A 15,894-nucleotide genomic window follows, 5' to 3' on the forward strand; every position below is an offset into this window, starting at 1 on the left:
CCTTTCTCCCCCTCTGAACCCCTCCACTTTCTCCCCCCAGGAACCCCTTCCCTTTCTCCCCTGCCCCAACCACCCCCATTGCTGTGGAGTAGCTGCTGAGTAGCTGTTGCCCATCCTGATATCTGTGCTTGCTTTCAGGCAACTGGTTTCCGGAGCCGAGACGCTGAATCTTGTTGTTGAAATCCTTAAATCTATAGACAGAATTTCTGAGATTAAAGAGGAGGAGGACTCTTGAGGACCCCTGGGTGTTTTCGGCGGGAAGCTGTGTGTATGCCCCGAGATCACCACCGCTTGTCTAAATGTGCAGTTGTGCCCTTAAATACGCGGTCTCCACCCAGAGTAAAGTGTTTGTTGTGAGCGAGGTTCCAGTGTTGTGCCCTTGGCCGGTTCTGGCCACCACAGCGGGAGCAGCCCCTGGCTGAGTTGCCCAGGAGTTTCTGTGCAGCCCTTGGTGAAATCCCTGCAATTCTCTAGATTCTAATGAGCTCTGGAAGACGTTGTCATAAAAGCCAGTCACTCTAAGAAATTACTAAACAGCAAAAGAGCAGTTCTGTCATCAGCGTTTTCCTGCTCATCCCAGAACAGCAGTTGTAAGATAACTACAGTTGATTGTCCTTGATTTCCTAAGTAGAAAAAACACTCAATGAGCCTCAGAGGCGGCCGCCTGGGCAGGGCCCTGTGCCTTCCGCTGGCACTCAGGGCTCCCTCTGGCTCCCGGGTCACTCTTGAGGCCCCAGCAGGTGGTCTCTGCAGTCCTGGCCTGAGTGTGGAGGGGCCACTGTGTGGCTGCTGGTGTCCTCCCCCCGGCCCCGGGGACCAAGACCATGCCTTCCGTGCCGTGAAGCTGTGTAAATGGGCCTTGTTGTCTCGGGTTCTGACGAACATTTTCAAGCAGCATTTTGTACGATGCGGTTGAGAATTCAGGAATTTGAAGTGTGAGCAGAGCCTGCCCAGGTTTGTGTGAGGTCCCAGCTGCCTTTCTGACCGCCTCCCACAGAGGGAAGGCCACACGCACTAAATGCCTTTTTAACTATTTTCCTATCGATGTTTTTTTAACAAGTTTGTTTTCCCCTCCTGTTCCAATTGATAGCTCTCTTATTTAAATAAATTCTGCAGTTCACCCCACTGTCTCTTCTCTGCTGACTTCGCCAGGCCTTGAACACCTCAGCCTTCCATAGCTCACCTGCTCCTGCCCTGACCGGTGCCTTGCGCTAGCAGGTGCTCTCCAGGTCCTCAGCCCCCGGGGTCGGGGGCAGACAGACCGGGGCCGCCTGGGCCTGAGCACGGGGACTCACACATGATGGACGTGTGAGTCACACAGCTGCACGTTTCAGAGTTGGACAGATTGGATTCCCGCGTTGGGTCATTCTTTCGGATCATGTGGTTGAATTTTCAAACAAGGCGCCTGAACCACTAGACCCCTGGCCTCAGCCGCAGGTACAGGTCAGCGCTTCCCAGGAGGCCCTGCGGAGCGGTCCTCCTGCCCAGTCCTGTGCGCCTCCCGCTCCTGCCGGTCGGTGAAAGCAGGTTCTGGATTGTGCTGTCAGGGCTGACGAGACAGTGCTGTGGTTGGAAGGTGCCGGAGTCAGCTTCTGAGTGTGCGGGCACCTCTGGGGGTGTGGGTGACCCCCACACGGGCCCGAGGAAGGAGAGCTGTGCAACCCCAGGCACAACCTGCCTGAAGAACATCTTAGTTTGTGGTGTTATAACGCAGCTGTTTATATAGCCCTGCATATATCATCGTGTGAGTTCATAGTCAGAACAGCTGGGGTCTGAAGTATAACTTACCACTAATACATGTCTAGCCTGTGTAGTCATACTTAGTGTGAGTAGCATACTGAGTTCCGTACAATCTTTCTATGTAGTCGTGTAGTCTATATAATCATGCATGTATTCTATATAATCATACAGGTGTTGTAGTCGGAGCTGCACTGACACATTCAGTGCTGATTTATAGAATCCTTCCATAGAACCATATAGCAGTCTGTAGTAGGAGGAATGCCTAGAGCAGTCACAGAAGAGAAGCAGCACATGGGAAAACAGCCAGACCAGGACGAGAACCAGAGACCCAGGCGGTGGCGTCCCTGCCTGAAAGGGCATACACTGTATGGCAGGCTTGGAGCAAGAGCCTCTCCTCCTGATAAAGGAGCTGTAGTACCTTGCATCCAGTTCCTGTAGAAAGTCGGCCTCAGGCCTGAGATCCCACAAATAACCGAGGGAGAAGAACCCCTCTGGTGTGACGGTCACGGTGGCTGTGCACCCTGTCAGCCTTTTCTCGCTTCTGTGCTGGCTCAAATCATCCTCCCATAAATATCTTAAGAGAAGAGCACACGTCTCCCAGCTCCCACTGCACTGGCTTACAGTGTCCTCCTATTAGAAACCCTTTGAAGTCTCCAGCCCCCAGGTAAGAGGTGTTGCGCACGACACCTGCTGCACACAGTCTGCCTCCTTGCCTTGGTGACCAAATGGGGTGGATTCCTTTTCTGTACCTGACTCTCAACTACTGCACATGGCACGGCCCCCTACTGCGCACAGCCCACCGCTCTTCCCAGGTGACATAATGGAGTGGCCCTCATGCCTGCTACTCACATGATTATGTATGTCCTACCACTAAGCCTATAGATGACCTCGCGACCCTTCCCCCTGTCTTGTACCTAATAAACACAGATGCTTCTGGATGTTCAGGGCCTTGCCTGTCTCTGCTCATAGGTGGTGTGGTCCCCTGAGCCCAGCTGTCTTCTCCAGTCCTTCTGTGTCCCGTTGCTTTACTTCCCGGATCCTGTGCCTCAGCACAACTATAGGGGACACCCCACGACCCCATAGGGCTGAGGCCCTACATGGGAGCCCTGTAGCAGCGGGACTGGGGCTTCCAGCGAGGATGCATCATGCCACAGACCTTCCCGGGGGCCCTGTGGGAGAGAGAGCATTTTATGGGTGGGGGTCACAAAGGCCAGATCGCCAGCCAGGCCCCATCCATCAGATGCTCGTGAAGCAGGTTGGCCACTGGCCCTCATGCCAGCCAGCTCATGGAGCACATGGGGCCCAGGGAAGCAAAGGGGAGATGGGCACACCAGTTTTGCACACTCCTCTTTTGGTGTCCGTGTTTGAAGCGTTCTGTAGTAAGAAGTTTAAAAATACAACTCGCAGCGCTGTATTTAGTGCCTGCCTCTGCCTTCATATTTTGAGCCCTGCTCCAGCAGTTCCCAACGATTCAGGGACCGATACAGGAGGTGCTTGAGGAGCCTATGGCCGTCTGGTTCCATCTTCTCCGCCTGTTTCTTGCCAATCCTTAGCTCCCAGCCTGGCCTCACCTGGGCTTTGCTCTTCGCCACCAAGAGCCCACCTCCTGGGTAGACGGGACAACCCCCCTTTACAGTTCTCCAGTTGATGCCCCCAGCTCAGCTCGAAACCCAGGCTGGAGTGGGGACCCCCTCACCAGCCGGGCCTCAGGATGTGTCTGCAGCGCCTCCGGTTCTCCCAAGCTCTCGGGAGCCGGGAACTGTAGGGAACTGTAGGCGCCGGCCCAGCTCCCAGCCGAGTCAGCCCTGGCACGTTCCTGAAGGAATGAATACCCACTTATGGGAGGGCCCCAGGGCAGGTTTCCAGGCCAGGACACCCCAAAGGGCCTGAAAGGCGTGCATAGGTGACCAGGGAAGCAATTGAGTTCAGCGTGGTGCGGCCCCCGCCCCTTCTGGCCTCGGTCTCCTGCACGTGCCTGGAGATCGGCCTGACCTGGGCGTCCTGGGCATGCAGGGCAGGCTGGGGAAAAGCCCTTCACGCAGACTTTCTCAGTGGTTGCTTAACCAAACCCCAAGATGCCCGTTAGCAGAGGATGAAACAGGCAGAGAGAGGTCCAGCGATGGCCGAAGGTCACAGCCAGTGAGGACCGGGCTTCCGGATCGTGACCCGGTGGCCGGGTGCCTGTCCCCTGCCTTGGGGTCCCGCGTCCCCCCGCGCCTCTCCGGAGCATGCGGAGGCGGTCCCCGGGGCGGCCGCACGAGGGCAGCACTGAGCCGGTAGCCCCTGTGGTCCCGGATGGCCGTAGCGGCCGTCCCGGCGTGCCCCGCGCATTAGGAGGCGGGACTTCCGGCGCGCGGCGCTCAAGTTCCCCAGCCGCCGGAAGCGTCGAGTCTGCGGTCGCCCGGGAGACGGCGGAGTTCGTGCCGGTAGGTGAGGGCTGCGCCTCGCAGGTAAAGCGCGGGCGGCGCCGGCAGCTCCCAGCCTCTCCCCGCGGAGAGGGCGCTGTCCGGGGCGCTGTCCCGAGGAGCGGACAGCCGCGGTCCGGGATGGGGGCGGGGCAGCGTCCAAAGTCCGGGAAACTGAGGCCCGGCGTGGCTCCGTGCGGCCGAGCTCGGACCCGCGGGGATTCCGGCCCTGGGAGCCCCTCTGCTGGGAGCGGGCCGCGGCCCCTGCGGGCTCCGAGGAGGCTCTGGCGGGGCCGCCCCAGCTGCAGGGCTCCCGCGTGCGTCTCGGGACTGCCCCGGCGATTGCGCGGCGGCCGAGCCTCGAAGGGGGCTTCCCCAGGTCCCGCCGCGAGCAGGAGGCGCATCTGGGCCTGGGCGGCGCCTAAATGCCCACCGCCCTGGCTCTTCCTGGGGCTCACTGGGCCCGGGCGAGTCCGGGTGGCGTCCCCGCACTGGGGCCGGAGGGGCCGCCTGCTGCGCTCCGTCCTGGTGGGCAGCCCTCAGGACCGGCCGTTGGGAGAGGAGGGGTGCGGGCAGAGGGTCAGCCCCTAAGTCTGGCACAGGACGTGTGACTTTGACCTCCTTCCTGCTGAATATCACTCACCTTAGCGACACGGGGAGGGGAGGCAGCAGCCCCTTGTGTGAGGCTTCGGGGGAAAGCATCTCCGCAGGCCCGGAGGCTCTGAACCGCCGGCTGTTAGCTGAGTTCAGTGTACAGGTTGGCAAGCATTTGGGGCATAAGCAGGGGGCCTCGTGCAGGAGTGAGGGCCCTGGGCTGCTGCGGCTAACGGTGCTCGCGGGTGGATGCTTTGGTTTTGTTCCAGCTGGGCAGGGCCACTGTCAGTCTGCCACTCAGAGCCATGCCAGGGACAGGGGAGGGTGTTTCTCTGTTGTTGGGGTGCTTTCGGCTCTTGGGTCTAGTGCTGCTTTGAGATTTTCTCTGCTAACACTTCATCCTTCCACTCTGTCATCCAGAGCCCTCCTCCCTTCAGACTCCCCAGACCACAGTTCCTAAGGAAAAACCTTGACAAACGTTTGTTCAGGGTCAGGCCGGGCCGCCCTCCAGGGGCCGTTCTGGATGTGCAGAGAACGGCCAGCCTTGCCTTTGGGAGCTTCCTTTCCCCGTCCCGTCGCCTGGGCAGTCTCAGTTTGTGTCTCTCTCTGAACGTTTCTCAGAGGTCCTCTGTGGGTCCAACTCTGCACCACGGGACAGCAGGATAGCCTAAGCTGTGGCCATGGGTTTAGCTTGCGTGGGGATCACGGGCTGTGTCCTTGCCCTGTGGTGACTTTGCCGTTGCACCACACACCTTCTGCACTGGGTGGCGAGTTTCCGAGTGGCTTGGCGTGGGAGCAGAGACTGGACAGTGGGGCCTGTTCTTCTGCATCCGCTCCCTGCCTGTGCTGGCTGTGGCCTCAGAGCAGGCAGGAGACGTTCTTGGGGCTTGGCCTCTTGGCAGAGCACATATCAGGAGTTCGTGGGGTACAGAAGGGTCTGAGGTTGCAGCCCCAGGGCTCCCCAATTCTCAGCCTGGCCTCTTAAGCTTTCTCTGAGGAGCTCAGTGTGCCCACTGCCGAGCAGGCTCCTGCCATCCCATGCGGGCGGGTGTGTTTGAAGGAGAATGGGATCCCGACATGGTCTTGGTTTCTAACATCTTGGGATGTGTTTTGGAAGTAGGCGAAGTCATGGATATAGACGCTGAAAGAGAGAAGATAACACAGGAGATCAAGGAGCTGGAAAGGATTTTGGATCCCAGCTCCTCCGGCACGCACATGGAAATCTCAGAATCAAGTTTCGAGTCAGATTCTGAAGCAGGTGAGTGCCTTGCACTGGCCTCCCGGGGACCAGGTTAAGAACAGCTGGTCTGCCCTCTGGGTTCCTCTCAGGTACATTAGGGTGTGATGGTAGCTGGCTGTGATCTCTCTGGCCTGTAATCCCAGGGACTCCAGAGGCTGAGGAGAGAGGATTGTTCAATCCAGGAGTTCGTGTCCAGCCTGGACGTGACGCAGCAAGAGCCTGTCCCTAAAAATAATGATGATAAAATGATGACTGGTGCTGCTTGGACCAGGCCCAAATTTTTGCCAACACTGGTGCCTGCCTGTCCTCCAGCCAGAGAGCTTCTGACAGTTCCTTCTTTGCTGGCCCCTGAACCTGCTGGCTGTGTGTACCGTGGGCTCTAGGCCTCCCAGGGTCTGGCCCTGGCTGCCTCGGCCCTGTGCGGGGCTTCTGGAGTGGACCATCCTGAGAGGGCAGGTCTGGAGCTCACCCATCGGCAGCCTGGACAGTCCATGCCTGGATGGTCACCACAGCTCACACCCCCAGGATCTCCTCTCCTCTCAGCCTCCCCTCCCCACGGACCCCACCCCATAGCCTCCCCTCCCACAGCCTGCCCTCCCAACCTGCTTCCAACCCCATCAGCTGCTGCCTTGATGGGAGACCTCCCAGCCTTGCTGCCCCCTCTCCCTAGACCTAGGGCCTGCCTCTGAGGCAACCTGCTGTCTTCCTCCTGTGGTCAGGGCCTCTGTGTCCGTGCCTCCCCTCTGACTGGCTGAGCTCGGGAAGGACAGGCCCATTTTCCACTAAAGCTTCCCATCTGTCTCTTCAGTGCAGAACAGCCTGTGCCATCCAATGAGCCCTGTGTAGCGTTGTCCCATGTGCCTGGGACTCCCCAGCATGCAGTCAGAGTCTTCTCTGTCTGGCTGACCCCGCCTTGGTCCAGTGCCCACCCCACTGTTGGGGAGGGAAGGTCCGCTCACTGAAGCCTCAGCCTGAGGCTCTCTCATCACCTCACGGCCCCAGGCCCTCTGTCCTCTGCCCTGCCCAGGAAGCAGTGGTGAGCTGCGCCCCACCTCAACCCAGCGCTGGTCCCAGCACTGTGCTGCTTGTGTTTCTGACAGATTCGCCGCCTTCTGAGGACCCAGACGCTGCTGATGCCCTCATCTCGGTAACTGCTGCCTGACGTGGCTGTGCCACTGGACCAGGCCTGCCACCACCTTCCCCAGTGGCCTGGGAGGAGGGGATGTGGTTTGAACCATATTGGTGGTTTTTCTGCATTGTAAAAATGATGCACTTTTGTTATAAAAGAAGTTAGAAAAAGCATCTATCACTGAAATTGTCCCTAGAAATAACCACTGGTAACAGCTTGGTGTTTGCATCTCTTGGCATTTTTCTGAGCTTGTACCTGTATGCCTCTGTCTCCAGTGTGGCATCTGTCACTCATGGGCAGCTGTGAGTCGTGCACCTGGGTCCTGCCTCTCACAGCTCACCTCTCTGTGCCTCAGATTCCTGTGGGATAGTGGGGACAGTTATAGCACACATCAGTTAACACGAGCAGCTGTACAAAAATTAGCTGGTACAGTGGCACATGCCTGTGGTCCCAGCTACTTGGGAGGCTGAAGCTGGAGGATCACTTGAGCCCAGGAAGTTGAGGGTCCAGCGAGGCGTGATTGCACCACTGCCCTCCAGCCTGGATGGTGGAGTGAGACCTTGTCTCAAAAAAAAAGAGAAATAAACAGCACCTAAACAGCACGTGGCGGCCGCCCAATGAGGCCAGCCACTAGTAACTGCCTTTTGTTTCCTTTGGAAAACATTTGCCATTTGCTGCTTTTTTCCACCAAGTCAGTAGCTCACGTTTTAGCGGCCATGTGGTCCGCCGTCTGTCGGCGAGCACCCACTGGAGCCAGGTGTTTTCACCGCGTCTGCTTCCTGGCTCTGCAGAGACTTGCTACCACACGCGCTTACTCCCTGCGCGTCGCTGGTGATGGACACGATGGGCTCGGGACGGAGTTCAGGGTCGCCCCAGCCCTGGCGCGTTCCCGCACGGGGCTCCACCTGCCGTGGATTAGGAAAGGCTCACACGGGCCACCTTGAGGGCGACAGGCCACTCCCAGGCTCAGACACCCTCCTGCTGCCCACGAGGACCTCTTCCTGCTTCCACATTGACTGTTGCTGCGCTGGAGCTGCCTCGGTGTCCCAGAGGCCCAGCAATGGGCGACTGGCCCCCGCGGACGGGACCGTCCATGCCTCGTCTCCTTATGTGCCGTTTCTGGCTCACAACCAGGACGAAGAAAGGTGGGGTGAAGCCAGCAACGATGAGGATGACCCCAAGGATAAAACCCTCCCCGAAGACCCAGAGACCTGCCTGCAGCTGAACATGGTCTACCAGGAGGTCATCCAGGAGAAGCTGGCTGATGCCAACCTGCTGCTGGCCCAGAACCGGGAGCAGCAGGTAGGATGGGCCGTGCCCACAGTGCCCATGCCTCCCCACCCCAAGAGCCTCCCACAGCTGGGCTTCCCAGGTCCTGGGCTCCCCAGTGCTCTGCCTCTCCCCTGCCCCGGGTCCCCTTCTCCACAGGGAGAGTCATTGCTGCCGGCCCACAGGGGGTCCTTGCCTTGTGTCTGTCACAGGAGGAACTCATGAGGGATTTGGCTGGGTCCAAAGGCACCAAGGTGAAGGACGGCAAGAGCCTGCCCCCAAGCACATACATGGGGCACTTCATGAAGCCGTATTTCAAGGACAAGGTTACCGGCGTGGTGAGTAGCCGAGGCCTGCTCTCATCAGAAGGGCTCTTGTCCCCAGGCCCTGCTGTGGGGTGTCTTGAATTCACTTGAGTTCAAGATAACATTGGTCAACCTCCTTAAAACCGCCTCATCTGTGGTGGGCAGGCTGACCTCTGCACTGCGTTGTGCTGGACTCCAGGGCGTCTAGGTGCCCATGTTTCGTGTGCAAGGCCTGACTCCTCAGCCTCGTGGAGGGACCAACAGGGTTGCACCCCTCAGCCTCACAGTGGGGGAGAACGGAGGAAGGGGCCCGAGTCCTGCTGTGGGCTCCGCAGGGATGCCCTGTGCCTGTGGTGATGTGGTGCGCCCTGACAGGGGCCCCCTGCCAACGAGGACACGCGGGAGAAGGCTGCCCAGGGTATCAAGGCTTTCGAGGAGCTTCTCGTGACCAAATGTAAGAGCCCCGGCCGGCACCGTGGCACCCCTGAACTTGGGAGCCCCTCCCCAAAGCCTGGCCTTCTCTGGTTTCTCCCGAAGTTGTCAGACCTCTCTCTGCTGTGACCTCATGGTTGCTTCAGGCTTTGACCACTGGGACTGGCCCCTTGACCCATGCCTTTCCCACGCTGAGCAGGCCCTTTCCAGAATGCCAGTCATGAGGGGCTGGCCGGGCCCCACCCCACCCTCTTGCTCGGTCTCCCCGCCTCGTCTTGGGCCACAGAGCCGTGGTGACCATGCACTGAGCTGGCACCAAGCCTTGGGTGGAGCTGTGTCTGCTGGGTGGAGGGGCTGCATCCGTGGGCCTGGCATGCTGCTCACTCGCTGTGGGCGCCCCCAGCACCTCTGGAAGTGCATGCCCACCGCCGGGCTGGGCCGTGGAGAGGACCCAGACCTTCAGTGATGGCACTGTGGCTTCTCCTCAGGGAAGAACTGGGAAAAGGCCTTGCTCCGAAAGTCAGTGGTGAGTGACCGCCTGCAGCGATTGCTTCAGCCCAAGTTACTGAAGTAAGTCTAAAAACAAATGTCAGAAACAGCCTTCAGGCTGGGTGCAGGGCTCACGCCTGGAATCCCTGCGCTTTGGGAGGCCAAGGCAGGAGAATCTCTTAAGCCCGGGAGTTCAAAGCCAGCCTGGGTAGCATGGCTTGTGAAAAAGTAAAATCAAAAAGCAGACAGATGAGCTGGGTGTGGTGGTGCACGCCTGCGGTCCCAGCTACTTGGGAGGCTGAGGTGGGAGGATCGATTGAGCCCAGGAGGCCAAGGCTACAGTGAGCCGAGATTGTACCACTGCATTCCAGCCTGGGCGGCAGAGCGAGACCTTGTCTCAAAAACAAACAAAACAGCCTTTCCCGGCCAACAGGAAATGTCGAGGCCAGGTGGTGTGGGCTAGGCGGAGGTTCAACTTAGCTGCATGCCTCTGCCCTGCAGTGGCTCCTGTCAGCCATGGAGAGAGGCTGATGCCTGGATTTTTATGCTCTTTCCCCCTCAAGGGGGCTTCCCCATGGCCAGGCGGCTAAGTGCGGGGTCAGTCCACACGGCCACAGTGAGGTGTGTGGCTCAGGCCGCTTCTCTTCTCTGGGCCTCACTTTTCCCCTTTCCTGAAACCTGTTTGCTGATGGGGTGATAAGGCGTGACTGAAGCGAGGCACTACATGGCCTTACTGTCAGCACTGGATGGCAAGTGCTGCTGTCTGGATGACTGTGGTCCAGGACAGGGGCTCCCAGAGCCGGGAGACCCAGCAGCACCGGGCTGGCCGCGGTCCCACGTGTCTTCTGTGCAGCCACCATGAGCTCTCGAGGCAGAGGGGGTGCCGTGAGGATCGAAGCAGCCAGGGCGTCTCTGGGCACTGAGAGGCCTTTGCCCAGGCCTGGGGTCCCGGGACCCGCCTGCACCCCGTGGCTTGATGTGCGTAGTCAGGGTTTGCAGTGGCGATCATGGGACCCTCCTCAGGCTCTGGGAGAGCTGGGTTTTCCTCCCTGGCCTGCGCTGGGGAGTGGTTCTTCACTGTGGCCTCACTGGGCATGAGTCAGGACATCTGCCCACAGCTGTGTCTCTGTGCCAGGCACAGGCTGGGAGCTGGGGCACTGAGGTTTGGGAGGACTGTGGCAAGCTCCAAGACTTGGGGGCCAGCAGGCGGTAGCCTCTGCTTCAGCAGGCACTGCAGCCCTTCCGACCCGGGTGGCAGCCTAGAGGTGGGTGCTGCAGCTTCCCTCATGGGTGAGGAGGCCGAGGCAGGGAGGGTGAGGGAGACTCGGAATCCCAGCTGAGCTCACACTGCTTGCCCTGTACCTCGAAGAGAACCCATCCCACCCAGCAGCCCTCAGGCCCGCGGCCCTTCCACCTCTGTTCTGCTTTGCAGGCTTGAGTACTTGCACCAGAAGCAGAGCAAAGTCTCCAGTGAGCCAGAGAGGCAGGTCCTGGAGAAGCAGGCCAGGGAGGCCGAGAAGGAGATCCAGGACATAAAGTGAGGGGATCCTCCCGGGAGGGCCCAGGGGAGCCCCCAGGCCAGGCATGGCGCCAATGCCCTCATCCCTTCCTCCAGCCAGCTTCCTGAAGAGGCCTTGCTGGGAAACAGGCTGGACAGCCATGACTGGGAGAAGATTTCCAATATGAACGTAAGTCGGGCAGGTCTGAGCCCCAAGCAGCTGACAGCACAGCTGCTTGTAGCCCGGGTGCGGTTGGAATTGGGGGTTAAGGCCACACCCCCCCAAGCTACAGCTTCCATGTGACCCCCCAGCCACCTCGGTGAAGCGCATGTCCAGAGGTCTGGAGTGGCAAGCGGCCTCATGAGGGCCTCCTGCTGGTGCACAGCCCCTTCTGAGACACAGTTGCAAGGCCCCCGGCCTTGCATTCGGACCCAAGTCTACGTGTTTGGCTATGCAAGGCCCAGTGAGCCGGACGAAGATTCCACTTACTGGCAGCCGTGGAAGCCTGCAGCTGGCTGGCGAGAGCAACAGCTCAGCCTGGAGCTGCGTCCAGGGCGCTCCTGGGGTCAGTGCCCTGCAAGGCTGTAGGGTCCGGCCCTACTGGGGTCGTGGGGTGTCCCCTATCGCTGTGCTGAGGCACGGGATCCAAGAAATGAGGAGACAGAACACTGAAGGACTGGATAGGGGCAGCTGGGCTCGGGGGGCCAACGCCACCAAAGGCGTAGACAGGCGAGGTCCCCAGCGTCCAGGCGCGTCTGTATCGTTAGGTACAGGTTGTGGGGAAGGGTAGTGAGTAAGGTCGTCTTAAGGACAGTGATAGGGTCAAGACAGTCACGTGAGCAATAAGCAAGGGGTCCTCCCCCATTAGGCCACCGAGGCAGGGAGGTGGGCCGTGTGCAACAAGGAGGGTGCAGTGTGCAATGTCTCTGACCCAGGGGCAGGTTACTTCTAGGAATTTCTATGGGAGGATCCTCTGAGTCAGCACAGCCGAAACAGCTGATTGTGTACAACCAGCTGGGCGTGATTATACGATTATACCAGAGGGTTTTGAGCCCTCGGACGTACGCGAGATTGCCAGCCTGAGACCAGCTTTCCCCAAGAACTAGATGCAAGAAACTACAACTCCCTTTCAGGAGGAGTGACTCTTGCTCCAAGCCTGCCATACAGCGGGTTTCTTTACGATACTGAACGCTGCTGCCTGGGCCAGCCTGCCATGTAGCGCATGCCCTTTCAGGCAGGGGCGCAGCCCCCTGGGCCGTGGATTCCTGTCCTGGTGTGGTGGTTGTTCCCTAGTTCATGCTCTGCAATGTTTCTGCTCTAGACGCTTCTCTGACTATAAACCAAGGTGTGATTATCTAGGGAGAGATTATGTACAAAAGGAAATAAACTGGCAGTAAGATACTCCTCAGACGCCAGTTGTGCTGGGGGTCTGCTTAGCTCTCCCTCCTCACTGCCCAGAAGGGAGGTTACCCACACAAGGCTGAATGTCTCTGTTGGTGCAGTTTGAAGGCAGCCGCAGTGCAGAGGAGATCCAGAAGTTCTGGCAGAACTCGGAGCACCCCAGCATCAACAAGCAGGAGTGGAGCAGGGAGGAGCTGGAGCGACTGCAGGTGATCGCAGCCGCACATGGCCACCTGGAGTGGCAGAGGATTGCAGAGGAGCTGGGGGTAAGAACCCGCCCCAGACCCCGGGGGCCAGGAGGCCTGAGGGCGTGTGGTCTCCATAATGGGAGACTGCCGGACAGGTGCGGGGTCCCCGGTGCTCGCTAACCGCCAGGTTTCTGTGTGTCGCCACCTCTAGGTTGTGGCCCTGGGGAAGGCAGCCCGCCCACCTCTCTCTGACACGGGCTGTGGCCGCGCCCCCCTGGGCCTCTCCAGGCAGCAGTGCGGGCTCAGCTTACCCACGTCTGTCGCCTCTTGTTTTTAGTCCTTTGTCTCCATCAACCTCAGGAGTTTATTTTGTTGATGTTTCTAAAGAACGTTTGAGTTCTTTTTGCCATTTTTCTGGTTTCCTGCATGAGGACTCAGTTCTTGACGTATGTGGGCCTTGTGTCTTGATAAGGAAGGCTCTTCAGGCTACGCTCTTCTGCGAGCAGCTCGGTATGAACTGGTTTTTCATGATTCCAGAGTAGCCACCGTATCCATTTTTACTGTCTCTTTGGACCTAGGTTCATCTAGGAACCTGTGTTTCCATTTTTAAATAGCTGGGTTTCTGGGAGTTCTTGTGGTGGTTCTTTATCTGAATTTGACTGGAACTTGACCTGGGGCCGTGATCGGTAGAATCTCCATTTTTCAGATGTATTACTTTATGGCCGAGCACCTGATGATGGCAGACCGAGCTAAACTTGCCAAAACTGTTTTTAAGAGAAAGTTGTTTATCTCTGTACGTAGGGCCTAATTTATATCAGTTACCGAATTGAGCCAAGGCTGGTCTTGAACTCCGGGCTCAAACAGTCCTCCTCGCCTAAGCCTCCCAAAGTGTTAGGATCACAGGCGTGAGCCACTGTGCCCAGCCTGCATAACTTTATGACGACTTTGGTGTTTTGGGATTTTTTTTTTTTTGAGACAGAGTTCGGCTCCATTGCCCAGGCTGGTGTGCAGTGGTGCCATCTCGGCTCCCAGCCAATGATGACTGTATTTACTTTGCAAATTATGTTTTTTTTAAAAGTCATTATCAACTGGGCTTGGTGGCTCATGCCTGTAATCCCAGCATTTTTGGAGGCCAAGGCGGGCGGATCATCTGAGGTCAAGAGTTTGAGACCAGCCTGGCCTACATAGTGAAACCCTGTCTCTACTAAAAATACAAAAAAATTAGCTGGGCGTGGTGGCATGCACCTGTAATCCCAGCTACTTGGGAGGCTGAGGCAGGAGAATTGCTTGAACCCAAGAAGTGGAGGTTGCAATGAGCCGAGATTGTGCCACTGCACTCCAGCCTGGTCAACAGTGTGAGACTCTGTCTCAAAAAAAAAAAAAAAAAAAAAACGTGGAGGCCCTTTTCCCAAAAAAAAAAAAAAAAAAAAGGCCTTCTCCCTTTACCTTCCTTATTCTTTTTAAACTTAAATTCCATCTTCCTGGTAAAAATGTTGCCACTCCTGCTTTATTTTACATTTTTTACTCATCCCTGTATTTTTGGCCTTTAAAAAAATCATTTGAGGTGTTTTCATGAAAGCAGCATGCGGCTGGGTTTTGTCTTGTCACCCGCCTGGCCAGCCTCTGGCTTTACGGGGAGGGTCGGTGTTCCTGGTGCCCTGCCTGGGTCTGGTGTGTTGAACTGTGTTACTCTGTGGCCTCTTTCCCTTCCACTCCGTCTTGCTGGTTTGATGAAACCATGAGTGCAGTTTTTCTCCCCGTGAACCCTCTACTGTCTTCCATCCCATCAGTGGCTTTTTCTCCTTGGAACACACAGTCAGACATGCTTCTCTGTGAATATCGGAAATCGCTATGCCAGCAGTTCCCCCACCAGATCCTTTCTCCTTGCAGGGAAGTGTTCTGGCCCTGTCACAGCCAGGCTAAGGCCTCGGCAGCCCCATTCCAGTCTCCTGTGGGGCCGCTGCGCTCAGCTCCCCCAGCTGGGCCTGGGCTCTGAACCCTGCCCCACCCTCCAGTCCTTTGCCTTCCCAGATCCTTCGGCAGGCTTGGGATGGGTGTGAGAAGGATCTCTATTTCCACTGGTTGGGAAGTGCTGGCTTGAATGTAGGAGGACGGGTGAGGCCTTAAGCCTGTCGATGCCCCCAGAAGTGCTCCCGTGTGGGCCTGGTGGCTGGGAGAACGAGGCTCACACATGACTAGGATTGGCCTGTGGCTCACACAGCTGGGGGCAGTGGTTTTCTTTGTGGTGAACAAGTCTCAGATTGACCTGCACTGTGACGAGCTGGGAAGGACTTGATAGGGAAGAAAGCCTTGGAAGCAAATCTCACAGCTCAGCAACACCACGTCCAGCCCTGGGTGCCCTCTGTTACCCAGCAGCTTGCTTTAAGAGAACTGGGTTCAGGTAACACTCATCAGCTCTTGGAAAACCCCTTCCAAGATTTGGGCACATAGTCTGCTGTGTAGACTGAAGGTGGGCTTGCTGAACTGAGCCACGCAGGGAAGCTGGGAGAGTCATTTTGGGGCCCTCCCTTCTGAGGGCGTCTCCTGAGACATGGATGCCACGCCAAGGGTTGTCCCACCCCACACCCCTTAGATGGAGACACCCTGGGGCTGGAGAAGGGAGAGAAGGTGCTAGCACAGGCATTAAAGAGCACGCCACATGCAGAGCAGCGCGCCTCCTGGCCCCTGCCCAGCTGGGAGTTTCTCTGTTGAGTGAGCTGCAGTGTGGTTTTGGAGTCACGTCAGTAACCTGCTGTGAATTCTTTTTCATATTTTCTTAAGTAAAGGTTTGATTCTTTTCACCTGGTCTTGCCAGTCCTCTTTAGTGGGTGTAGTGTCTTCCTACCCTGGGGTGCACTCCCATCAGCCCACAGGAGTCTGGGAGGAGAGCTGGGGTCTGCAAAAGGGTCACCGCAGTGGCTGGTGGGCCCACCTGTGGCCTGGAGCACTCAGAGCCAGATCTGGACGTCCTGCAGTGCACTAACACCCATTTGTTTTTGTTTGGGCCTTGGGAAGACCAATCGCAGTGCCTTCCAGTGCCTCCAGAAATTCCAGCAGCACAATAAAACCCTGAAACGCAAGGAGTGGACGGAGGAGGAGGACCGCATGCTTACACAGCTGGTGCAGGAGATGCGCGTGGGCAGCCACATCCCCTACCGCCGAAGTGAGACCTCCCCCCAACCTCCCCTCCCGCAGAAGTGAGA

The 15,894-nt window shown here is 57.8% G+C and overlaps 2 protein-coding genes across 13 annotated transcripts in view; both read left to right on the forward strand.

Moving 5' to 3' along the window:
* The window catches only part of ENTR1 (endosome associated trafficking regulator 1), a 7,769-nt gene extending 6,647 nt beyond the window's left edge, over positions 1–1,122 (forward strand). For 3 of the 4 annotated variants that reach the window (XM_017505641.2, XM_017505637.2, XM_017505640.2), the window contains one exon: positions 139–1,033. In XM_017505641.2, the coding sequence (XP_017361130.1) occupies positions 139–235 (97 nt within the window). In that variant the 3' untranslated portion in view covers positions 236–1,033. Of the gene's footprint in view, positions 1–138 lie in introns of all 4 variants that reach the window. The other variant, XM_017505639.2, reaches the window with a different exon arrangement.
* A 2,949-nt stretch (positions 1,123–4,071) lies between these two features.
* The window catches only part of SNAPC4 (small nuclear RNA activating complex polypeptide 4), a 24,157-nt gene continuing 12,334 nt past the window's right edge, over positions 4,072–15,894 (forward strand). Inside the window, exons 1-11 of one of the 9 annotated variants that reach the window (XM_037730335.1) lie at positions 4,072–4,166; positions 5,860–5,997; positions 7,080–7,126; positions 8,243–8,410; positions 8,590–8,715; positions 9,058–9,136; positions 9,603–9,684; positions 11,036–11,140; positions 11,219–11,291; positions 12,605–12,769; positions 15,707–15,854. In XM_037730335.1, coding sequence (XP_037586263.1) covers positions 5,868–5,997; positions 7,080–7,126; positions 8,243–8,410; positions 8,590–8,715; positions 9,058–9,136; positions 9,603–9,684; positions 11,036–11,140; positions 11,219–11,291; positions 12,605–12,769; positions 15,707–15,854 — 1,123 coding nt within the window. In that variant the 5' untranslated portion in view covers positions 4,072–4,166; positions 5,860–5,867. Of the gene's footprint in view, positions 4,171–5,736; positions 5,998–7,079; positions 7,127–8,242; positions 8,411–8,589; positions 8,716–9,057; positions 9,137–9,602; positions 9,685–11,035; positions 11,141–11,218; positions 11,292–12,604; positions 12,770–15,706; positions 15,855–15,894 lie in introns of all 9 variants that reach the window. The other 8 variants (XM_037730333.1, XM_037730331.1, XM_037730329.1 and 5 more) reach the window with 8 other exon arrangements.

Source organism: Cebus imitator, unplaced genomic scaffold (genome assembly GCF_001604975.1).
Source record: "Cebus imitator isolate Cc_AM_T3 unplaced genomic scaffold, Cebus_imitator-1.0 Scaffold339, whole genome shotgun sequence".
Classification (NCBI taxonomy): Eukaryota; Metazoa; Chordata; class Mammalia; order Primates; family Cebidae; genus Cebus; species Cebus imitator.